At 37.7% G+C, this 25769-nt stretch overlaps 1 protein-coding gene across 9 annotated transcripts in view; it reads left to right on the forward strand.

Annotated features, from left to right (window-relative positions):
- LOC122564877 (disabled homolog 2-interacting protein-like) overlaps positions 1–25769 on the forward strand; it is a 699362-nt gene that overhangs the window by 571938 nt on the left and 101655 nt on the right. For all 9 annotated transcript variants that reach the window (XM_087998388.1, XM_043720268.2, XM_043720270.2 and 6 more), the window contains one exon: positions 20024–20177. In XM_087998388.1, the coding sequence (XP_087854514.1) occupies positions 20024–20177 (154 nt within the window). The remainder of the gene's footprint in view (positions 1–20023; positions 20178–25769) is intronic.

A 25769-nucleotide genomic window follows, 5' to 3' on the forward strand; every position in this document is an offset into this window, starting at 1 on the left:
AAATGGCATGTTGACCTTCATCACAAGGGAATGTCTTGCTACAGTTGTAAACAACAGTGGTGACACTGCACATGGAGTACTGTCTATAGTTTTGATTTCACTGTATAAAGAAATATATTTGCCATAGACAGAGTGAAACAGCGGTTCACTAGAGTAATCCCTGGGATGGTGAGATGCTCTTGAGGGGAGATTCTGGAAACTAGACCTCTTGTCTAGAATTTCAAAGAATGGGAGGTGATCTCATTGATACTTATAGAAATAGTACAGCACATAACAAATTGGATGTAGATAGAATGTTTCCATTAGCTAGTGAATCTAGAACCAGGGACTTGGCTAAGAATAAAGGCTCATCCATTTAAGATTGTGATGTGGAATAATTTCTTTACTCAGAGGGTCTTTAATCTTTGCAATTCTTTGGGATAGAGTGCTGTGATTAACGCGTTCAGGACAGACGTTGTTAGATTTCTGGAGACCATGACATCAAGGGATATGGAGCTAGCATGGGAAAGTAGCATAGAAGTAGATAATCGATCATGATTTAATTGAATGGTGGAGCAGGCTTAACAGGCTGAATGGTCTCCTCTTCCTGTTCCTTTTTTTAGTTCTCTTTACAGCACCTAAGATACATTACTGATCTAAATTAAATATGTAACTTATTTTTTTGCCAGATTTAGAGCACAAGTGTGATTTGAGGAAAATATTTTCAATCAAATTTAAAAATATCGGTAATCTCAATCCTTGTATAGTTGATGAGCACATATTTCTTTTGAGGTATCACGAAAACAAAGTAACTGCTGCCCAGTTATTTACTCCAACTTTCAAGCAAAGTGTATTGTATTTGCAGTTTTAACTGTTAAGTATTTATTCACAGGAAAGTATCAGATATAGAAAATGGTGTATATTTATACAGCCAAATCAAAAGGTAAAGTCATTGTAGTTTTACCAGATCATAGGGCTGCTCATTCGAGCGATACAACTGCTGGTAATTTAACTTGAAAATCCCCATGCCTCAAATGAGGAGAGAGTTTGAAAGAGAACCCTTCATAGTAACCTCAGCCAGTGTGGGAATTGTTGGTGTCACTCTGCATTGCAAAGCAGCTGTCCAGCCAGCAGAGTTAACTGACCCCACAGCAAAGTCTATAATGTATAAGTATACTTCAGAATATATTTTGATCTTGTTCATCAAGGTCATCTAACTTTTTTTCCTTTTCTCTTTTCCAATCACTTTTTCAAAGTGATTTGTCTAACTCACTTATCCTGTGGGTTTAAAGTGACTTGAAGTGAAGTTGCTGTCAGAGGGTGGCTGGCTTTGGGGTGTTCGCTGGGGTTCAGGTGGATGCACGTGTGATTGCTATGGCTGCCAGTAGCTGTTCTTTAACCAGCTTAATTGCACCTACAGTATAATTAATTGTAGATTTTAAAATTAATTATGTAACTGTATTGTCTAGGATTTGAAAGAACATTATAAAGAGTTATCTATAGATGTTTGTATAAATTGAAATGAATGAATCTCCCTGAGAAATGCTACTGACTTAAAAGTCTTCCTGAACAACAATTAGGACTCCTAGAACAAACAGATATGATAATCATGATTTGTGCTGATTCAAAATAATGACACACTTTGCTGGATGGCACTGAGCATGTATCAGTTTGGTGCCTCTAGTCTTCAGAATATCTGTCTTAATCATAACAAGTAAATTATCTTGATCTCTGTTTTCATTTCGTTGTTTATACACGGTCTAATTTTTGATCTCAAATTAATTTTGTTAATGAATAGCAAAATTGGTCTTGCCAGAACAGTGTTGACTGGAAATAAGTTGAATGTTATGCAAACAGATTTCCCTGTATGTACAGCTGATACAATCAAATCATTCCGGGGCAAATGTAGTTCCAGCAGTTTGTTATAATCAGATTTTTTGGCAAGTTCAGATGTATTCTAGTTCTCTATTGTTTATCTCTGGGCTATCACTGAGGGGTGTACATGAATTTAATGTGCTCCCTGTGTTTAAATCTTGCAGTCCTTTTATCAATGAATAAATTGATCATTGTTCGAAATGAGCACATATGATGCTTTTGCTATAAAATAACCAAATGAGAAAACTGTAAAAAAAAAAACATTTGAAGAATGTTAAACATTTCTGTTAAATCACTGTCGAGTTAAGTGATAAGGGCATATTACATTATCAAAATGCGCAAGGAGATAGCAGAATGTTGAAGGGTGCACAGCAAAGATGAAGATTTGGCTGAAAACTGTAATCAGGTTATGAAATTACCTACAGAGTTAACTATTGTGACTTAATGCCTTATTTCCAAACTCTGTTTATAAGAAGCAGCAATTCTTTGATGCTACCTGATTTTAAATTAGAACATGACTTCAAGATACTCTTCAATGTTCAGTATTTTGCTCTTTGATTTCTCGTTTATTAAATATCTGAATCGTGCTCATACATCGTCCACTTCACAAATAGTAATAGTTGTTGTTGGAGCCTGTCCCATGCCATCTGGAAACTTAAATAAAAGCATTTGTTCTTTGCTTTATCCTAGTTGTGATATTTAATTAACTGTTGTGTTTCCAGCATTTTCTATTATTTCAAGTCTCCATAGTTTACAACTTTTCTTTGTTTTCTGTGCTGCTGCTATTCAGCTCGCAGAATGTTCAGCTGGAATAATAAGAGTGAGATACCACTTTCTTATTGACTGTTTTAATTGGATTCTGGCAGACAGGCATTTGTGAACTTTGCTAAATTTGCATGTACCTTGCAAGTCTGGTTCTTTTATGCCACTGGCAAACTTGTATAACCATAATGAACTGAAGCGACAAGTCCCTGGTAGAATTGAGGGAATCAGGTTCAGTGTCTAAACTTGAGAAATCTGCTTTTCAACACTGGATTCTAAATAACAGCACTGGAAAAGTGTAATAATGTCACTTTTTGCTCTCTACGGAGGAAATGTATTTAACTTGCGTCAGTGGGCCATTTAAGTACCAATTATGCTTTGAAACCCCCAAGACGAAATTCAGCTTGTTGTAATGACCCTAACTCTGAAATGCCTCTTTTCACACCATATCCCTTCCCCAGAGTTTTCAAAGAGGTTTTTCCCAGCCAGCTCATGAACAAGAGACGTTAAATGTAATTTAATTACTGTTCAGCATGCAGGCTGACTTTTAATTTACAGTTTAAATCTGATGGAAATTTGAATGAAGCGCTTATGGAAGTGACATTCAAACCACCTGCCTTGCACGCTGATACAAAATCTGTGGGGTGGTGTTGGGAGTTTCTATCTAAAATCAGAACTGATTAAGTAGCTCCTTTTTTGTTAACTGAATGTAGTTGTGCTGGAATTTCTCTATAACTTTAATTTTCTTATTAGCAGTTCACCTTGAAAATGCTCATAGTTTTAGTCACTGAGGCTTGTATTCCACATATATTTCTTTTTTGCGTTTACAAAATTAGTATTGCCACTAGATGCTTCATCAATCTTGACGAAGTACTATGTTTTCCTTTGGGATAGGTATAAGGTACACTCTGAGGTAGCTTTCAGATTGTTAAGCCTGAGGTCAGTCACTGATTCTCTTCCCTCTACAGCTGTCTCCTAGAAACACGATTTTTTTTCAACTTGTCCTGTAGGCAAAGTGATGAGTGTATATTGAATGTTGTTATCAAGAGCATTACGACAGACCTAAAACAGATGGTATTCACAAAAACCTGCCTTATTCCAAAATTCTAAAATTGTGAATAACATTTTCGCAGTTGAGAAAAATTACATTATTGTACACTAACTACAAAATGGATTTATTTTTAATATACAGACAGGACTGGATCACTTGTAGCCATGCCTATTGTGCATGAAATCTTGAAAATTGGGTGAGGTGGTGAGAGTTTTGGTCCTGTAATATTTCTGAAAGATTAGCTTCTGCTGCGTCTAAGGTATTATATGATGCTGTTTAATGCTGATACGTAGACCATTGCAGCTTTGGAAAACAAGAGAATGTCCCTTCATTTCCTATTTTGGCAAGTAGCAATTTAAGGAAATGGAAAGAAAACAGATTTCTTGCGGACTTTACTGGAAACATCAGTACCAATGTTGATGTACTGACAGCAAATTTTCATGTAGAAGCATAACTAATCTTTCATATTTGATTAACTTGTCACTAAGATTTGAAAGGCATTTGCTTTTACTAAAATAAACATGTCTGTACAGAAAATGTATCTAAACTATAATTTCCAACTCTAGCTTTTTCTGTGAAGCAATTATTTCAGCTGTTGTGCCGACATGGAGGGAGTTATTGTGAGCATTACTGCAGTAAAATTAAAATAATTTTTTACAAAATCCATGTTATAAGTACATATTCTAAATCAAGTTTATCATTTGAACAAAATACTGTCATTTCATTTAGATTTCATACTGAATTGCATATCTGCTGTACATTGGCAACAGCATGTACCATCTACAATCGACAGGAACGCACCAAGACATCTTCAATAATATCTTCCACACTTATTCTTTGAGTAATAGATTTCATAAGGGCAGCAGAGATGGGAGAGTACCGCCAGAAAGTTCCCTGCCATGTTGCAAAGTATCCTGATTTGGGACACTTTGTACCTTTGGACAGTTGTAGCATATCTCCTTACCCTACTTTTTAACACAGACAGGAAGCCAGTTATCATGCTTGCCAGCACTGGACAGTCAAGTGGGCAAACACAGTGTATGGCACTATGTGCTCTAAATGTCAAACGTACATCATGTGCCAACAGCTTACGTGACAAACACATTGCGTGCGCTTCAACCAAATGGCCGAATGTTTTTAGTTTTATTTTAGAATGGAATCCTTAACAGAAGATCCGATTAATGACTGAATGTGGGACTGTGCATTGTTTGTCTTTGCTGTCCTTCGAAAGGACTACCTATTTCTTTGACATTCATGTTTGATTGTAGATGTAAATTGATTCATTCAAAGCTCTGTCATTTGGCTAGTTGGTCAATATCTGGCTGATGGAATTTAGCTTCTCTGAACTAAACAGGGCTGTTTGAGGTGGAATCTTGAGAGTAAAACCCATAACATATCTTCTCTCATATAGATGCTTCTCTTGGCTATTTTGAAGTGGGAGATCCTGCTAAAATTTAATTAATTAGAAGTTGCAAAGGTGTGCTGTAGTTGGTTTCACCTAAGCACATCACCAGATCTGTATGGCACCATGTTGGCCAACGGAATGTTATTGCAGTTTACTTTGAGTGCAGAAGCTACATATCAGTGAAACTCTCAATCAAAATGTAGTTAAGTCTTGTATATATTTGCACCATATCTTGAAAGGAAGCTGGAGTTTCTTTTTATTACAGTGTGGACATGTGTGCTTTTTTATTTGTTCATGGAATTTGGGGGTCACTGATTATGCAAGGATTGTTTCAAATCCCTATTCACCCTTGAGCAGTGCTTGGGCTGTCTTTGGTATGTCTCAGTGAGTATGTCTATATACGTGTAAGAGACATGCTCATGATATCATGTTCATGACATGACCTGAGGTTAAAAATATAATATGAATGAAGACTGATTGATTATACCCAACAGTTAGGCCTTGTTGATACTTTTTATTATTCATGTACATATAATGGTTAATTTACAGTATATATCACCCAACTACACACACATTTCTGAACAAACAATACATATTATGCTTTGCTGTCATTCTTTTGGAGGCCATATTGTAGAATTTTTAATTTGCAACAGCAAAAATGCCCCAATCTGCTGTTAAAGTTAGAAACGTGTTAGGTAACATGCTATAGATGCAACATACTTGGGAGCTTTCAGTTTCAACATGTCAATCTGTTTAGGAGTTTTCCAAGCTGCTTCTACTTCGACCTCCAAGTTTTCCCATGGGAATTATCTCCCTGTGCCTCAAAAATTGCTGAAAATTACTGATTTTTTAATGAGATGCAATTAGGAACCCATAGTTAGGGCAGTTGAGAGACATGTTGTGAAATCTCCAGCTGGTTGGGCCACATTTTTAGAGTGGAGGAATCTTCCTTTTGCATCTAGTTATACTGTACCCAACCTGGCAAGTGCTTGATATTTGCATTGAGTACAATATGAAATGTTTCCCATTCTGCAGAACTTAGCAAACCTCACCATGAGAACAAATCCAATAACCTGTTCTTTTTTCTGCCTTTGCTAATTTGAGATTTTCGTCCATTTGTTCTTCTGCTAGCATGAAGTGTGATTGCACACTACTTGGTGGAATAATGATTTGCACCAAAGAAAAAGAAAAATAATACAGGTACACAATCATTTATCCAAAACGCTCAGAACCAGCTGGTTTTTGGAATTCGGAATTTTTCACATTTCTGAATATGTGACAGTTCAACGGTGAAATTTTTAAAAAGTCTTACCGAACAGCAGATTCACTGAGTAATGGGCCCTGCAACAGAATTGAGGACTGCCATTGCTGGGCCACACCCCCCCAGACCCCAAGTTGCATCTGAGTGATATGCATCGAGTGGTTGTGGAGTTGGGTTAACTGTTTGCACGCCAAACAACCTTGTTAATGAGATAAAAACTTCACAAAAAAACCTTTGGATTTTGGAGCTTTTTGGATTTCAGATAAAGGGTTGTCCACCTGTAATATATATATATATATATATATATATGTGTGTGTGACTTCTACCTTTCCTGTTGGCAAACCATGTTCATTTAATTCAAAGGTGAAAAGTATTGCATGATTATTTTGATGCAAGGTAAATTAAATGGCTGAGCAGGAATGACAAGTTTAGGATTTTTCGTTTGTATGAATCACTGTCATAACTCACTTTGTGGCTGTAGTGTTGAGTTATTGATATTTCTCACTTATTAAAAGATACCAATAACTAACTGTCATCAGTGCAACACTATGTCCAATACTTATACACCTAATAAAGGGCTGTCTTCACTGAAGCCATATGCAAAAGTTTTTAAAAATGGACAAATAAGATATTCAGTTGTGCATAACCTGAATATAGTTATGCATAAACTGGATAAAACTAAACTCTTTCATAAGGTTAAACGAATGGAGCTCCTTACAAGACTCTAAGAGTTTGTCTCATTAAATTAGCCAAATTAATTAATTCAAGTATAACTTCTAATAAACATAACGCTGTCAAAATCTATTTTGGCTGTTTTGTTTGAAAAAAAAACTGATTGTGAGCAGTCTCATCTGTATCTAGGAAACCCAAACGAACAGATTCGAGACACGTCTAAAAGCAAATGCAGAAGTGCAGGAACCCCAACAACCACATCATCAGCCAGAATTGCTACTGTTTTGCCCATTGGCATGTTTTTCATTGAGTTCAAGGCAGAACTGTCCGACAGACTATTCTGGTTCCAGCACTGATTGCTTCTTGTGAAGGGGCCATGAGATACGCAAGTTTTCTCCCATGAATAATAATCTGCAATGACCAGGAAAAAGTAAGGCTGACTTATAGGCTCAACTGCAGATGAGAAAATTTAGGCATTTGCAAAAAATTTCTATAGATTCCTGTAAGCATATTTAGTTTTCTGTGTGAAGGTGAGTAATACTTTGCACAAGAATAACTCTCCCAGTCTTTCCTTTTCAGGTTTCACAGTGGATAGGCTATTCCATATTACAGAACTATTTTTAAAATCATAACTCAGACTGCACAAGTATCAATAATTAGTAGAAGGAGAGACAGTTATCTCTTCAAATTGAAAGTATGAACTACTTTAAGCACGCTATGAAAAATCAATGTAGTTCTGTATGTATTTAAATAAGTTTGCAAATGGTGCCACTTTAGTTGCACATAAACCTGCATCTTGTCATTAAGATCAGTCATGTCAATACTGGTAATTTTTGTACAATCAACAGATCAGATCTAAGCTTTGCAATCTGGTTTTCTGGTGTGAATCGTGTTGGTCAATTAAACAACTATTAGAAGGAGGAAGTTCCATAAATTACCTCAACCCCACTGTCTTCAGCCAGAAGTACTGATACTCTACCTCAGCCTCCACCTGACATCTCTGGCATCACAGATGGCAATCTTAAATCAATTTGATTCACTCCATATAATATCAAAATAACAGCTAAAGGCACTCAATACTGCAAAAGACTGTGGCTACAAGGGCAAGTCAGTAGCTGGGAATCTTGTGGCAAGTAACTCACTACCAGTATTCCCTGTCATTTGTTTTTCTTTTGCATGGATTTCCAAGGTCTGTGCATGGCAGTAACATTTGGAACTGGAAGTCAATGTTGCAGTCTGAGTCAGCACACTAATTGCTGTGCACGAATGTTGACAGGTGTGCAGTTTGAAAAAAAAAGTTGCTCACCACCTGACTCCACAATCTACAATATACAAGGCAGATTTGTCTAGGAATACTCTTCTCATTCCTGGGTGGATGCAGCTCCAACAATACTCAAGAACTTCAACACCTTCTAGAACGAAGCAGCCCACTTGAGTGGCACCTATGCATCATCTTTAATAGTCACTCCCTTCACTGACATACAGTGGCAGCAGAGTGCATCATCTAAAGTCTGTACCAACAGCACCTTCCAAACGTGGGACCTTCACCACCTAGGAGGTCAAGGATAGCAGATGCATGGGAATGCATCACCACCACCTTTGCAAGTTCCCCTCCAAGCCACACAGCATCCTGACTCAGAATTATATCTACTTTCCTTCATTGTCGTTGGATCAAAATCGTGGAACTCTTTTCCCAACACTACAAAGGATGTACCTACACCACACAGACTGAAGCATTTCAAGAAGGCAGCTCACCACTACATTCTCAAGGGCACTTAGACATGGGCAATAACTGCTGACTTAGCCAACTGTGCCTAGAGCCTGTAAGTGAATAATTTTTAAAAAGACTATTTGAGAAAAATAACTATTACATGAATTATGAGCAATTCATTTACTCTCTTGTCATAAAACTCAATAGGGCAATGAAGGCAGGGTCTGTTCTTCACTGACTGCTAATTTTAAATTTGTTAACTTGGCCTTGCTTCAGCACTCCATTCTCCTTCTTGACTAACATCTTGTAATGTTTACATAAAACATTAATCTAATTGTTTGTCAATAGGCATCCCATTCCTAAATAGATGGGGACTATTCTTTAATAGAATGGTAGTCATAATTTGGTAGTATGTTGATGTTAGTTGAAATAGAATTTAAGTATGTAAATATTAATATTTTAAAAATGGGGCAATTTGTCACAAGTTGAAATTAAGGGATAATGTGTTTCAGAGATTTAAGCCATGTTTCTATAGTAGTTGCATACTTGAGTTAATGTTATGTTGGTGCTTCATAAGAAAGATGCAGGTGGTGAAGTTCACTGCCCATCATAGAAAATCCATTGGAAAAGAACCTCTGCTATTTTCCAACAATAGAACCAGCTTAAATTGTTCCAAGTTACTTTGTCTTCACAACCAATTACTCTAGTTCACATGTTGATTACTGTTTGGGTAAAGGAGTAATATCTTGATTTATATGACCCAAATCTGCCTGTGGAGAACTTGGGCTTTTGTTGCATTGCTTTATTGTCATTGGCTCAATTTTAAGCAGTTTTCCTAAAGTATCCTTTTCTGTAATGTGCCTGATAGTGCTTTCCCGTCATAAATCATTGATTAGTATCTGACTGTTCTCTGCAACTTAGTTGTTGTCCAAGATGAAAACTGCTAACTCATAAATACCAGCAGAAAATCCATGAAATATACCACTGTTATTTCAAATAGAACTTATGTTGGCTTAAAGTGTAGAGTCACTTAGCATATTCATCCACCGTGCCATTGTCCTGCTGTCCTTAATTGAAAATAATGAGTCATGATTTCCTAACCTCTAATCTGCCTCTCTCACTCCCCAAATAATGCAGTGACAGTAATTCATAAAACTATGCAAGTTTCCAAATGTACTAGTCTCAACCTTAATGAATTGAGAAGAATTTTTTTGACAGTTTAGAATATTCAATATAAATGGCAGCTGAAAAAAGTACATGGAGGAGTATTAACATGGAAGATTACAGCTTTCTTAAGGTGAATGGCTACATCTCAAACAAATATTCGGTAAAATATTTTAAAATCCATACACTGTACTAATATACCATGGAGTAACTTCCACTTAGATGACATTTAATGTGGTGAAACATCACAAGGGACATTGCCAGGAAGTGGGCATTGGAGCAGGAGTCAGAAATGTTGTGAAGTAATGGAGTTATAAGACATTTGTGCAGGCTTTGGACAGGTCAGGTATTCTGCCAACACTAGTGTCATGTTTTGACTGTTTAGAAATTACATTGACTAGCAAAGGCCAGGTAAATTGATCAAGTAGCTTTCCTTCCACATAATCTCTGAATTTGAAACTTTGTTGGAATTCACCTTTAAGTCATTGTACTATGATCCAGTTTCAAGCTACATTTAAAGTTGCCTCAGAGATTTTCATTAAATGGTTCATTAATCTGAAATCTATTGCTATTTTTAATATGTTTGAAAATGGCTTTCTGATGATTTTTGTGAAGTTGAATTGACTGAGGAAGGAACCAAGTGTAATTTGTGACCAATCTGACCCAGTGAACATGATATTGTCTCATCATCAACTCACTGACTCTCATTGAGTGGGACTCAATATCATGATTAATTTAGCTACAAAGCAAGGAGAATTGTTTTGGCACCTTTCTCAACCTGAAATCTTCATCTGTCTGCAGATATCCTGAGAGTTTATGAATTTTGATGTGTGATTTATAATTGTTATTAAAGGTATCTCCCAGATTGGAGGATAAGAAGAATATATCTCAGATTGCCAATTCTATTTTGCATGACATCTTCATCTTCGCATTCTGGAAGTATCTCTGATTTCCTGCACTCACCCCACAACTCAATGGAGAAGAACCATTAATAAATATATTCAATGTTTTTGAATATTACATGAATGTCATAATGTTAGGATTTGGTATTTACTAATTTTGAATATATAGGTTATTCCACAGAATTCTGCTGATCCCATTTTCTCACACAATTGAAGTGAGCTATGTGGCTTGGTGTGTATTGAGTAGAGGAGACTATCAATTTCCTTCTGAAGGAAAATTGCTGATAGTACCTTTTTAAAACAGTGTCATAGAGTCATAGAATCAGAGAGATGTACAGTGCGGAAACAGACCCTTCGGTCTAACTCATCCATGCCGACAAGATATCCCAACCTAATCTAGTTCCATTTGCCAGCACTTGGCCCATATCCCTCTAAACCCTTCCTATTCATACACCCATCCAGATGCCATTTCAATGTTGCAATTATACTAGCCTCCACCACTCCCTCTGGCAGCTCATTCCATATACGCACCACTTTCTGCATGAAAAGGTTGTCCCTTAGGTCCCTTTTATATTTTTCCCCTCTCGCCTTAATCCTATGCCCTATAATTTTGGACTCCTCTACCCCAGGGAAAAGACTTTGCCTATTTATCCTATCCATACTCCTCATGATTTTATAAACCTCTATAAGGTCACCCCTTAGCTTTCGGCGCTCCGGGAAAACAGATCCAGCCTATTTAGCCTCCCAATAGCTCAAATCCTCCAACCCTGGCAGCATCGTTGTAAATATTTTTGAACCCTTTCAAGTTTCACAACATCCTTCTGATAGGAAGGAAGGAGATCAGAATTGCATGCAATATTTCAAAAGTGGCCTACCCAACATCCTGTACAGCCGCAACATGACCTCCCAACTCCTGTACTCAGTGCTCTGACCAAGAAAGGAAATCATACCAAACGCCGGCTTCACTATCTTATCAACCTGCGAATCTACTTTCAAGGAGCTATGAGCCAGCACTCCAAGGTCTTTGTTCAGCAACACTCCCCAGGACCTTACCATTAAGTGTCTAAGTCCTGCTAAGATTTGCTTTCCCAAAATGCAGCACCTCGCATTTATCTGAATTAAACTCCATCTGCCACTCCTCAGCCCATTGGCCCATTTGATCAAGATTCCATTGTAGTCTGACGTAACCTCCTTCACTGTCCACTACACCTCCAATGTTGGTGTCATCTGTAAACTTACTAACTATACCTCCTATGTTCATATCCAAATCATTTATATAAATGATGAGAAGTAGTGGACCCAGCACCAATCCTTGTGGCATTCCAATGGTCACAGGCCTCCAGGCTGAAAAAAACCCTCCACCACCACCCTCTGCCTTCTACCTTTGAGCCAGTTCTGTATCCAAATGGCTAGTTCTCCCTGTATTCTGAGAGACCTAACCTTGCTAACCAGTCTCCCATGGGGAACCTTGTTGAATACCTTACTGAAGTCCATATAGATCATGTCAACCACTCTGCCCTCATCAATCCTCTTTGTTATTTTTTCAAAAAGCTCAATCACTGTTGGTAAATGGAAAAGATCGATATTTTATTCATTTAACTTTGATATAAGTTACAGGAACTATGCTTAGCCCTCTGAGGATTTGTTTGGGATATTTCAATCCAATTACTTGAAAAGTATTTAAAAGCCTTAATTTTCATATTCAGATGTTAATTCGATTTTTATGATTTTTTTTGGAACTGATAAACCCTCCTAGCCATATTTATAGTACTTCTTTTCTTACTTGCTGGTCTTTGTCTTTAAGAACTTTTTATTCTCTTGTAGGACGTGGGTGTCACTGGCTGGCCAGCATTTATTACTTGTCTGTGTTGCTCTTGAGAAGGTCGTGGTGAGTGGCCTCCTTGAATCGCTTAGTCCCTCTGTTGTAGGTAGACCCACAATGTCTTTAGGGAAGGAATTCCAGGACTTTGATCCAACAACAGTGAAGGAATATATTTCCAAGTTCGGATGGTGAGTGGCTTGGAGGAGGACTTGCAGCTAGTGGCGATCACAATTATCTGCTGCCCTTCCCCTTCTGAATGGAAGTGGTCATGGGCTTGGAAGGTACTATCTGAAGGACTTTAGTGAAGTTCTGCAGTGCATTTTGTAGGTAGTACACACCTACTACTGAGTGTCAGTGGTGGAAGGCATGAAGGTTTGTGGATGTGGTGCCAATCAAGTGGCCTGTTTTGTCCTAGATGGTGTGAAACTACTTTGGTGTTGTTGAAGCTGTACTCATCAGAGCAAGTTTGGACGATTCCATCTGACTTGTGACTTGTATATGATGGACAGGCTTTGGGGAGTCAGGAGGTGTGTTACTTGCTGCAGTATTCCAAGCATCTGCCCTGCCCTTGTTGCTGCTGTATTTATATGGTGAGTCCAGTTGAACTTCTGATGAATGCTAACCCCCAGGATGATAGTGGGGGATTCAGTGATGGTAACTCTATTGAATTCAAGGGGCAGTGGTTAAATTGTCTCTTTATTGGAAGTGGTCATTACCTAGTATTTCTGTGCCATGAGTGCTACTTAGTATTTTTCAGCCCAAGCCTGGATATTGTCCAAATCTTGTTACATTTGAACATGGACTGCGTCAGTATCTGAGGAGTCTTGAATGGTGCTGAATGTTATACAGTTCCACTTCTGACCTTATGTTGGAGTGAAGGCCATCAATGAAAGAACTGAATATGGTTGGGCACAGGACTCTACCCTGAGGAACTCCTGCAGCAATGTCCTGAAGCTGATATGACTGACGACCACACTCGTCCTCCAATATGCCAGGTGTGACTTGTAGGTATTTAGGGGAAGAGTTCAGACTGTTAAAGCTTCCCGAAGCTATTCCTTTAGATGCTGCCAAGCTTGATGATGAATTTGCATTTCTATGTTTAAATTCTCTCATTCTGACCCATGCGTTCTCTATGAAGAAAGCTATAATCTTCCATAGTACTACCTCCAACCTTTCTGCTGCCATATATATTTAGATCCTGAATTGTCAAAAGCATTACCCTTAATTCTATTTGAGAATACGTAATGCAGAAAGTTGCACACTCCTGTGGTCACTTGTCTCTGCATTGAGTAACAAGACTCACCAGAACAGGAAGTACTTGTGTATATTTAATTAACCTTGCTATCAGATCAATGTTAGCTAATGGATATGGGTATGCTTTTATTGAGTCACCATCTATGCAGAAATAAGATCAATAGGCATCTATTTGACACCTTTGATGTAATAAAATATCCAATACATGTAATTGGTCTCAAATTGACACAGTTCCCACGGAGGTAACGTTAATATTTATGATTAAATAACCAGTAAAAGGTAGGTTTTATGGGGCATTTTAAAAGCAGAGCTTGAGGGTACAATTCTGTACCTTTAGAACTTTGACAACTGTGGGCATTACTAATAAGGGAGCAACCCTGGGAGTGGGAGATGCACAAGATGAGGAAGGATGGCAGTGAACATGTTTTGTTAGTGAAGATTTGTGCTTCTTGTTGGTACGTTGCTAGTGTTAAGAGTATTTTTTCTATCCTTTTACCACTACTTTTAATTTTCCATAGAAATATTATTCTATTCCTTTGCTACCATCCTTGTTCTGATACCAATTTTGCAGAACTGAGTGATTGCGATACTTGTTGTTCCCTTTGGAGAAGCTTTGTTGCTTTTCCTTCCTGTCTGGAAGTGAATAGGCACTGACAATGTAGGGAACTGAATGTGTACAGCTGCTTCCTCCCTTTCCCAAATGCAATCTGTTCAAAATCTGTTATATATCATAAAGCACACATGGTCTCCATGAATGATATGGCTCGTCTTTTCAGATGCACTAACAAGATGCAACATTGAATCAAACTTTGTGAAAATAAAATCTCTCTCCAAATTTTCAAATATAAAATACAGTAATTCTTCAAAGATTGCATTTAGTTTAAAGAAAATTGGATCTTGTTATGAAAATATGAACTGTAAAACCCAATAATGTTGTGAAATGAATTGTTTGTGAGAGATATCCAAATTAACACACCTTCAAATAGAACATGCATCATTTATTTGCCCCGAAGTTGACACAAAATGGTTTTTAGTGTAAGATTGAAATTTAAGGGTAACTGATTCGATCTTTATGGAATGTTTTCTTTTCAAGAGAATCTTCAAAGAAATTAAATTAGTATAATGTTCTTCAAGGGAGGTGAAGGGGGTTGTGGGGATAAAAAATGATTAAAGTCGGGCAGCTGTAGCAGATATTGGTCGCTGAAGAAATGTTCGCATTTGGACTGACTGGGACTGCCTGCCTGACTACAAAGAAGCTAATGGAAACAATGTGCCTGTTCAGCTGTCAACTAAACTTTTGCTTTTACTGTTCAGTTCACTGCTTTCCAACTGTCCACTGTTTCAATCCTAAAGGTTGCACTCAGGGTTGCTAAGAAAGTATTAATTTTATATATAGATCAGTACAAACAGTTACTACCTCACAACTGCTAGACACCATAGCCAATTATTCTTTGTGCTTTGTTTTGGATTGTGATTGAACCACAGGCTGCTTGATGCTTTTATTTCAAGTATTTTGTGTCTTCCATCTAAACACTTTTTTAATGACAATACAGTATCAGAAATTAAATGGCTTTCAAGCTATAGCCTGCAAGCAGATTAGAAACATCTATGTATTTCCTGTGATTATATGGGCAAACCCAGCTGTTATCAGATGTGAAATTTATGAACAGGATATTGTGTGTTCTCTTGGGAGTTGAAAAAGGAGGTAACTGCAATACTGCATACAAATAAGGCATTTTCAATTCTTAAACTGGGTTGGTAAGAGGTGACTGTTTTGTGCTGAGGAATAGCAATACCTTAAGGATTATTGAACAGAAGTTCAAGTTGGAATTTCTTTAATCCACAAAAAATACTTCAGGCTTGTATATTCAGTTCATTCTTCTATATGTTGTACTATTCAGTTGATTTATTGTGAAGCAAATGATACAGGAAGCAGCAACAATTGTATTTTTGCAATTCATTTTCTGCCAGAATTATGTTAAGTTTAAAATCACATGTAATCTTCCAGAAAGATGAAAAAAAATGCATATTTCTTCTGTGGAGTTGTTCTCTGTGTAGGTAAACTTTTGAAGAATAATTCTGGAAAATTTTATTTTACAAACAAGAGAGACCATTTAATCAAGTGTGAGCTGAAATGTAATAGCCCATTTATTTGGGTGGTAACTATTTTGTTGACACACATAACAAAAGGTCAAGATCAATGTAAATAAAACAATTTCAGGGATAATGACAGCTTTTGAAATTGAAGGAGCTGATTAACTTGCATTCTTACTTGAAGAGCATATACCTTTTCTGTGTGTTAAATAATGACACTTCTTCCGATATGTAATATAAAATGACACTTTATTCTGCATAGTCTTGATTTATGTTTTTCATAGAACCCTTTTAACATTAGATTAGTAGTATGATTATTGCTGAGATTATAACAAGCTGTTTTGGCAAATTTGTCATTACTGCCAATTATGAAACATTACAATCAGTACAAGAAGACCTTCCCACCAGTTAATGTATTGGGTAGCTGAGACATTAATTCGCCTGAGTATTTCTGTGGGTGGAAAATCACTACTCTTCATTCCTAGAAGAATTGAGCTCCGTTAGAATAGTAGCACATCCATTAGGAGAAATAATTTATATAGGACCATGCAGTTAATTAAAGTAATCTATGGGTAAGAAAAAGTACCATCACAGATTGCATATCTTTGTGCCAAAAATCTTTGGGAAAAGTGGTTTAGAAAAATGAATGCAGTACAAAGAGGATTATCCTAGGTGTGAGTGCAATTATTAAAATTCTTATTGAGCGAATGACTGTGCTATCACGGGTCTATTTTCCTAACAGTATCATGATTACACAGGCCATGATGTAATAGTGCCAGTTGAGTCTTATGAATCAAGACAATATGAAAAAGGAGGTACAGTTCTCATACTTGCAGTTTCTGATATGTACATGATTTTAAAAGATCATCATTTTAATTACAATCGAATTGTTTTGTTAACTTTTCATTTGGTATTTGCTTATTCAGAGTGCAATGCCACCCTATAAATATAGTGATGGAGTCCAGTGTAAAGTCATTCTGAAACATAAGATTCACAACCCATTTTGTTAACATAGGAGTTTCTATCCATCCATATTGTTTCGTCAGCAATATGTTTCACTGCGTCTTTTTCATTGGTCTTCTCTTCATTGCTGTCTATGAAGGTTGAGAGATAGTGGAAATAGCTTCAAATATATTAATAGCTAAACACAGATAGAGAACTCACATGTCCATGATAGTATTGTCTATTTTTAAAAAAATGTTCTTGAATAACAAGCCTTGTTTTATAATAATTCGTTGCTGTATATCTTTATTTACACATCCTTGTAAATGGAAGGTCCACAACTAAGAGACCAAGTAGTATCTTTCTTCCAAAACTCTGGTGTTGTTTCCTTAGAGCCAGTATCTGAGAGAGAGTGAGACAAAAAAAAGTTGGAGAGCCTTATATTTGATTTTCTTTATCTCCCTTGAGAAAATAATAATCTTAGGCACTCCCTTCGGCTTGAGGATTTCAAATCCAGATCATTATTTTCAGAAATGGCTGATAAGTCCAAAATGCAATCTTCAGATGGCCATATGCAGGGCACATGGTGCTTGAATAGTTGGATAGATAGGTTGTTCGGAGATTTGTGCAGGAAGTAGTAGGTAGTTTTGACAGGTGATAAGTGAAACTATCTGAAAAAGGAATAATCTTTGTTAAACATATCTGTTAAAACGGTACATTGGAGCCTTTTTACATTCTGATATGTACTTTAATGTTAAATCAAGTCTAACAAATTTTCCCAACTAAATTAGCTGTGACAATTAAGCTAAAGTACAAAATATTGAATACTGAGTATAGAAAGCTCAACCAGAAGATGGAGATGATGATTTTTCCTTTCCAGTCAAGTATTCTATAGCAGAGACTGCTACACTTCATTATGTTTGGCAGAGTTGGACTTCTGGGGGAAGAACAGTTTAATATAGATGCAGACATGATTTTCTTTTTGGTGATAACAAAATTATATCCATCACACTGCCACTAAAGTAACAATCTTTAACACATCTCAAATAGTAAATGTGATCAGAACCATTAACTTTACCTGCTATGCCAGGGGTTCCCAAACCATTGGTCGTGATCCTCAATGGTGACACATCTGGAGTTGTAATCAGTCCCTTCTCTGAGACAGCAATAACAGCTGGGAGAGTCGACCGCTCAGCCTATAAGCCTGCACCCATTGAATCAGTATCATCACATAGCAAAGAAAGACTGTGAGCTTGAATCACTCTTTGAAATAACCTTTGCGATCAGTTTGAATAGAACTGGGATGTTTCTATACTGGTTGGTGCGAGCAGAGAGCAGCAAGTGAAACATTGAATGTGGGGGAAAGGGGAGGGAGAGGGCCTGATGAATGTGTCTGGGAGGGAATTTTGGAAGAGAGGCTGAGTGAATGTGTGAAGGAGGGGGATATGAAGAATGGAAAAAAGGGAATAGTGTATAGTTGCAGGGCAGGAAATCTGAGAAATGGGGCCAAGTATGTGTATGATAGAGAGAAAGAGGGGCTAGATTCTTTTCAGGGAATATGGCAGAGCTTACCTGAAACCTACATGGCCACATAAACCATTTTAACAGAGTATTTTTAAAACTCAGATTTTCAATTTATATGATGTGTTATTGCTCACTTTTTTAAAAAATTCACTCATGGGACATGGGTGTCTCTGGCTGACCAGCATTTATTGCTTTTAATAAGGTGGTTGTGAGCTACCTTGTTAAACCACTGCTGTTCATGTGCTGTAGATTGAGCCACAATTCATGCAGGGAAGATTTTGACCTAACAACAGTGAAGAAAGAGTGATACATTTCCAAGTCAGGATGGTGAATGCCTTGGAGGGGAACTTGCAGGTGGTGGTGTTCGCATGTGTCTGCTGCCCTTGTCCTTCTAGATGGAAGTGGCCGTGGGTTTGGAAGGTGCCGTTTAAGGATCTTAATACACAGACTATAATAATAATAATCTGAATGTTATTATACTAGTGTCTGGATTATGCTGATTATAAATGGTTAAAATGGGGTCCCATTGGAAAATAGTTTGGGAGGCAGTGTCACATGCAATCATTTGCATTTGGTTGCATCTGTGCTGCTTTGTGTAGACCAGACTTCAAAATATCAACTAAATTGTCCAGAATTTCAAAAAGGAACCGTGTTATATGAAAGGAGTATTACTTCAATAAAATGCCACAAGTATTCTTATTGTATACGATTATATATTCAGCAAATCTATGTGGCCACATCAAAGAAAAGAGGGTTTGACACCAGGCTACAATAGGCAGCAATGATTCTTTGCCCCTTCTCAACTTGTATAGATTAGACCTAGTCTTGTAACAACTTCTAATTTGTACAATATGCAATAGTGCGATGTGTTATCTGATGAGGATTGTGTATAATGCTGCCTCATGAGGATCAGCCATTTCTTGTATTCTGTCATTTTCAATTATAGTTACTTTCTGTTGAAAAAGTAGATAAAAATAATGTAACCTAGGAACACACCAGAATGGAATCCCAATTTGAATCCCATTAATCTCCTTTATCTTTCATTTCCCACATGAGTTTGATAAGATGTCCTATAATGAATCTCTGTATTCAGTGCTGAAACATTGTTGGATACTTCATTGGAAGTGGCTATCCAAACATTGAAAAGCTTGCCCAATCATTGTCAGATTTCTATTGACTGTGGGAAATCACTGCAGCTGAACTTTGGTCCTCTCCTCTCCTCCCTTACCATCTAATTGTAGCAGTGATCACCATGACTAGGAGCAAAACTGACCTAATTTTCTTAACTGACCAAAGTGGTACTGAAGTTATTTATTAGTTAGCTCAATGCCTGTTGATTGCCTTGCTGATGTTCATCGTTTTGATCCAGCAGTCTGTACATGAATGTAACTCGTTCTGACTGTCTGGTTCAAAAGAACATTGTATCCCAACTGGACAACCAAGAATATCTCTAAATTTAATGATAAATGAAGTGATATACATTCAGGAAAACTGCATGCAAAACCTATTCTGATAATTTAACCTGTGCAACTATGTATTCACATCAGAAAGATTTGAAAGAGAGAGATTGCTTTTTGATCCTTCCTTGTTTGTGCTTCTTTTCAGATCACGTCTAATGCCGAGGTTGAAAGAATCGCGTTCTCACGAGTCTTTGCTCAGTCCTAGTAGTGCTGTGGAGGCATTGGATCTCAGTATGGAGGAAGAAGTCATGATTAAATCTGTTCACAGTAGTATCCTAGGTCAAGATTACTGTTTCGAGGTAAGCAGAGAAGCACCAAAAATCAGTGTTTTCATCAACTAGTCATAAAGTCATTTTTCTGATTTGCACACCCGTAACTTGGTTCAACAATCCATTTGATAAACTAAATAATAAAACTCAGAACTTTCAACATCAAAGAACATCAGTGTTTTAGAGTGAAACTGTAAAGAAACAGTTTCTGATCACATTGGAAACATTAGAAGAGTGGATTGAAAGGTTGATTTTTAAGTTGGCCTTTGAACCTACAAATCTAAGCAGATTGCAGAAGTACTTTGGGCAGAGTGAAACTCTGGTGTCTGAAGGCCCTGTCACAAAGACTGGGGCAATGTACAACTTGCTGGAATGGGGAGAAAATGTATAGAAGGCCAAATTCTAAAGAATTTCAAAAGACTGAAGAAATTATGAAAGGATTTAAAGATGAAGTCAAGGCGTATATTAGTATCACAGTCTCAGTATTTTCTACTCAGTAATAGGCCTCATTTTTTAAACGTGGTTAAATTGAACTCCTCCCTTCACAAGTGGTGCTAAGTAGAGGATGTCTTTTTAATAATGCTAAGCTGTTTGATAAATTTCAAAACTCCAGTTCAGAGTTTACACATGAATTAAAGTTGCCCACTACTGCTGCAAAGGAATGTTAAGTATCCAGAAGGCAGAGCTCTTCTTGTGCAATCTTAACGACTTTTTGTGGAACACCAAGCATTGCAGCAAAGTTATCAGGTGTAACTTTGCACTACTGATTTCTCAGTTTTGAACTTCACACGTATGAAGTAACAATCCTACAGTCAATGAAATTGACATCCAACCTTATTCAAAGGGACGTTATCACAGAAGACTGATTTCCAACTAATATTCGTTGCTTAATCTCTATTTCTGTAAGTTTTTATTGCAGCTGTACAAAGAGATTTGTTAAAAACATCTCAGCCTTGTGAAAGGTAAAGTATTTTTATCTGCCTTTTCTAAATAATGTTTTTTGAGCTTACTTAGAATACTAAAAATATAAAGCTTTTTTCAGCTCTTATGCCAGACAGAAATTACTGTTGCCATTGTTAACACTTGGAAATTCGGTGGTTTAATGCCTCTGCTATTTCTGAAGGCTTTTAAATGTACTATTCCATCAAAATATCATCAGACAGAGGAACTATAACAGCATTTTAAGCATTCATCCACTGAATATAAATAACAGTAAATTGTAAGTTTACATCTGGTGATGTAAGAAATCTATATATGGAAGTTCTTTTAGTTTTTAATAGTGATTAATCTAGGGTATACTTGTGTGAGAGCCTACTGGAAGTGCAGTTTTGGACAATTTGGAGTTTTTGAAGATTGGAGCTTCTAAGGGAATTGTTGGAGAATTTGAGTCTGGACAGTTTGTCATGGGTAGGTGATGCAATTTAAAGGTCAGCTCAGGGTTAAATAGGGAAAAAAGCAAAAGCATGGTTGGCAAAATTGGCAATAGACGAACCAAGCCAGGACAGAGTCAAGCCATGTTACAGAGTTGGAAATGTGCACTTTTAATTTAGGAGATACAATTAGTTGTCTGAAACTCATCAGGGGTCAGATATGATACCAAAGTTAATTGTTTGATTCAATTTCAGGTAATTGCCAGGAACAGGAATGGAGTCAGTCAGTGTTGTCTAGGAAATTGTAGCAGGGAACAAAGACAGTGGCTTTGGTCCATCCAGTATTTACTTGGAAGAATTTATTGTGAGACCATAATTCGTAGAAGCAGAAATTAGGTCATTCAGCCCTCAAGTCTGCTCTGCCATTCAATCATGACTGATAGGTTTTTCAAACCCACTTTCCAGCTTTCTCCCCATAACCTTTGATCCCCTTGGCAATCAAGGATATATCTAACTCTTTTAAATATGTTCAATGACCTATCCTCCACAGCCTTCACTACTCTCTTGTTCAAGAAGTTTCTCATTATCTCCATTCCAAAGGATCTTCCCTTTCCTCTAAGGCTGCACCTTCAGATCCTCGTCTCTCCTGTCAATGGAAGCATTTTCCCAATGTCCACTCTGTCCAGGCCGTTCAGTATTCGGTTCTGAGGAAGGGTGACTCGACCCGAAATGTCTCATCAAATTTCTTTCCACAGATGCTGCTAGACCTGCTGAGGCTTTTCCAGCAACTTCTGTTTTTGTCTCTGATTTACAGGATACACATTCTTTTGGTTTTTATTAAGAGATATCTTACCTTTGTAAGAGTCACATTAAAAGCCATTTTTGACTTTGATGTGAGCTGTCTGATACTGAGGTGGGGAAGACACCAGATTGGAATGATGCAAGTATAGAGTTCAAGAGAAGATGGGCACAGTCATAGAGTTGTACAGTATGGAAACAGACTCCAAGGAGGTGACATGTACAAAAGCAGGAAAGGATGATTTGAAGTTGGGTGATAGTGTGGAGGGGGTTCAAATGTTTTTTTTCTCAGGAGAGGATGACAGCAGATTTGAAGGTGGACAGCACCTCTGGTCAGTAAGCTATTGAAAGTGTCAGTTTGCTGGAGACCAGGAAAGGAAGTTGGGTGGTCAGCAGCTTAGGGATACAGTCGAAGGAACAGGAGCAGGGTCTCATTGTGTAAGAGGAGCTCAGAGCAAGCAGAAGAAATAAAAACAGGAGTTGACCAAAGAGCATCATGAGAAATAAGAGATTAACTGGAAGGAAATAGGAGAGAAACTACAGAGATACATTTTCGATGATTGGGCAATGGGAAGCCTTTAAGGAAGTTTGACCTTTAAAAGGCAAAGGGAGTGGAGGGAACTGACAGAGGCAGTTTATCAAATGGTCTCAGGCTAATGACAAAGAGGTCCGTGAGTTGTTCACACTTATTTGGAGGTGAAGGAGCAGGAGACAGGTTTCAGTAGAGACAGTTAATGTTTTATTCAATTCAGGAATTATAGCAAAATAAAAAAAAGTCCCATTCTACTGTTTGCGCTGAACATTATGGAAGTAATTGCATAGAAACTTTTCTCCTACCTTAATAAAAGAGACTGTCTCACTGAAATGCTTCTTTTTCTCAATCTTTATTTCTCATTAATACCAAAATAGAGTTCTCTATTGATGAATTAAATGTGATATTTTATCATTTTTTTCTTTGCGAGGTTTTCTATCTTCCTGGGAGTGTGCAGTCCAGACTCTAGACTTTTCCATAGCTGGCAACAGTCCCAGTCCTCCTGAAGCTGTCGTAGGGCAATGTTAAAATATTTTTAATGCCTATATACAGTTGAATGATTTGATAACATCTGAAGCTCTGTCCAGTAGTGGACTAACGATCAGGACAGAATAAAACAGTCCTACCAGCATGGATCCCTTACCTAACAACATCAGGAAGTCAGTCATTGTATAATTCGGTACTGGCACCCAACTGCATACACTTTTTCATGTTGCAAGAAAAAACAAACTGGTGAAATTTTTTTCATATTTTATCTATGTGTTTCTTATGGTCTTACGCATGTGGAAAAAATAATAATCTTTTGTATGTGTTCATAGACAGTTGGTGGAAAGAAAAGTTTCTATCAATACAGTAAGACAGTTTAAGTAGTAAATAATATTGAATATGTATGTTTAGCAGTTGCATTTCTCATGCATACTATATTACATTTAAAACATCTACACTTGAATGTAACCCATAATTCTAGTGATTTATCAATTCGTGTAAATATTTAATATATCTTATGCATATTACAATTTTCCTCAGACCTGTTCCAGTTGCCTAATTGCATATTCAAAAAACATTTTCTCTGCTACATTTATGTGTATACAGATGCTGGAGATTAGACTCGAGAGTATCATGCTGGAAAAACAGGAGGTCAGGCAGCATCTGAGGGGCAGGAGAATCAACGTTTCGAGCATAAGCCCTTCATCAGGAATGGGGCTTCATTTGTGCCTGAAATGTCGATTCCCCTGATCCTCAGATGCTGCCTGACCTGCTGTGCTTTTCCAGCACCACACTTTCAACACAGAATCATATAGTAGACTTAACATCAATACAAAGGAATTTTTAATTTATGGGTCTTTTGCTTGCAATAGATCTGAAGCACTTCTTAAGATGCACCATATTCTAGGTTTTGCAAGATTGATTGGTGTACATATTCCCAATTCAAAAAACTTTAGGTCTCTTACTGTGAATTATTGAAGTGTTTTTTCCAAATACTCCCTCAGGAGTACCTCAGGCATGATACTCTGATTCCTATTAGAAAGGCTAAGGTTTAATCACTATGTAACTTGAAATTTAAGCACATTGAAAGCCCAAAGATCATGAAGCGGAGATTCCTTATTCCACTGGCAGCAGGGCTTTACAAAGCGGGAGTGTGCTGGGCCCATAACCCAGAGGTCGATGTATTGGAACCATCCTCTGCTATGGACGGTATGGTGGCTCAGTGGTTAGCACTGCTGCCTCAGCGCCAGGGACCCAGGTTTAATTCTAGCCTCGGGCAACTGTCTGTGTGGAGTTTGCACATTCTCCCCGTGCCTGTGTGGATTTCCTCCCACAGTCCAAAGATGTGCAGGTTAGGTTAATTGGCCATGCTAAATAGCCTGTCGCGTTAAGTGCATTAGTCAGGGGTGAATGTAGGGGAATCTGGGTGGGTTGCTCTTCAGAGGGTCGGTGTGGACTTATTGGGCCGAAGGGCCTGTTTCCACACTGTCGGGAATCTAATCATCATGAAGAAAAATTAGGATTTGAACATCTGGTTGTGTAAACCCTTTAACTGTCTGATCCTTTTCCCTAGCAGGTTTCCCTCCCCAAAGATCCTTCCAAAGGATCTTTTGACTGCTCCAGCTACCCTGCTTGGAGCATTCCCTTACTTTGACATTTGTTGCTGGACTTCCTGGTGCAACTGCTCCAGCTGCCCTGTTCAATTACCTTTCTCACCAATATCACTTGGAAGTTGCTTTACACACATTTGAGAAATGCTGTCCTTGTAACTACATGTGGCTCACAATGACTGTTTGATAAGCAGGTTTGGTGTGCTATGGCATCTAGAATGTGATCATGGCAACTGATAACAGTTGGGCTAATATCCATCATTTGCATTTGCTCGAGAGAAATCTCTCAGCCTCTCATCCTTCATGGCACCTTTCAAAAGTTCTAGTCTCTGTGGCATATCACCCATGTTGGGGTCTGGGTCAGTCAGCTTTCCCTGAAGCAGGTCATTAGCAGCACCTGTTTCTTCAGTTTTTTGCCTCTGGGAAGGGTCTGCTTGCATGTTTTCCAGGCTTTCCCACAATGGATACACCCCTTGGATTCATGACACTCGCAGATCACTTCACAATCCTTGAAACTCCCAAGGGACCTATCATTAATTGTGTATATCCTTCACTTATTAGACCCCTCAAAATGCATCACTGTGGATCTTGTTCTCAACGTTGTGCCTATGAAACCAATACGGAACACTGAAACAGACAAACTAGTCTTGTACTAATCCTCTGGCAAGAATTGAAGGTTTTTGAACATGGGTGAGAATGGCCTGCATGATCTTGAAAATGTTTTAGAGTTCTATCACTACTGGATAAAATTCATTGCAAAGATGTCTATACGTTTCTTGATGACCAGCGATTCCATGCTGGGGAACTTGTTTCCCTGCTTCATCAT

This window comes from Chiloscyllium plagiosum, unplaced genomic scaffold (genome assembly GCF_037043375.1).
Source record: "Chiloscyllium plagiosum isolate Xiang-an unplaced genomic scaffold, Cpla_swu_hap1 HiC_scaffold_21, whole genome shotgun sequence".
NCBI lineage: Eukaryota > Metazoa > Chordata > Chondrichthyes > Orectolobiformes > Hemiscylliidae > Chiloscyllium > Chiloscyllium plagiosum.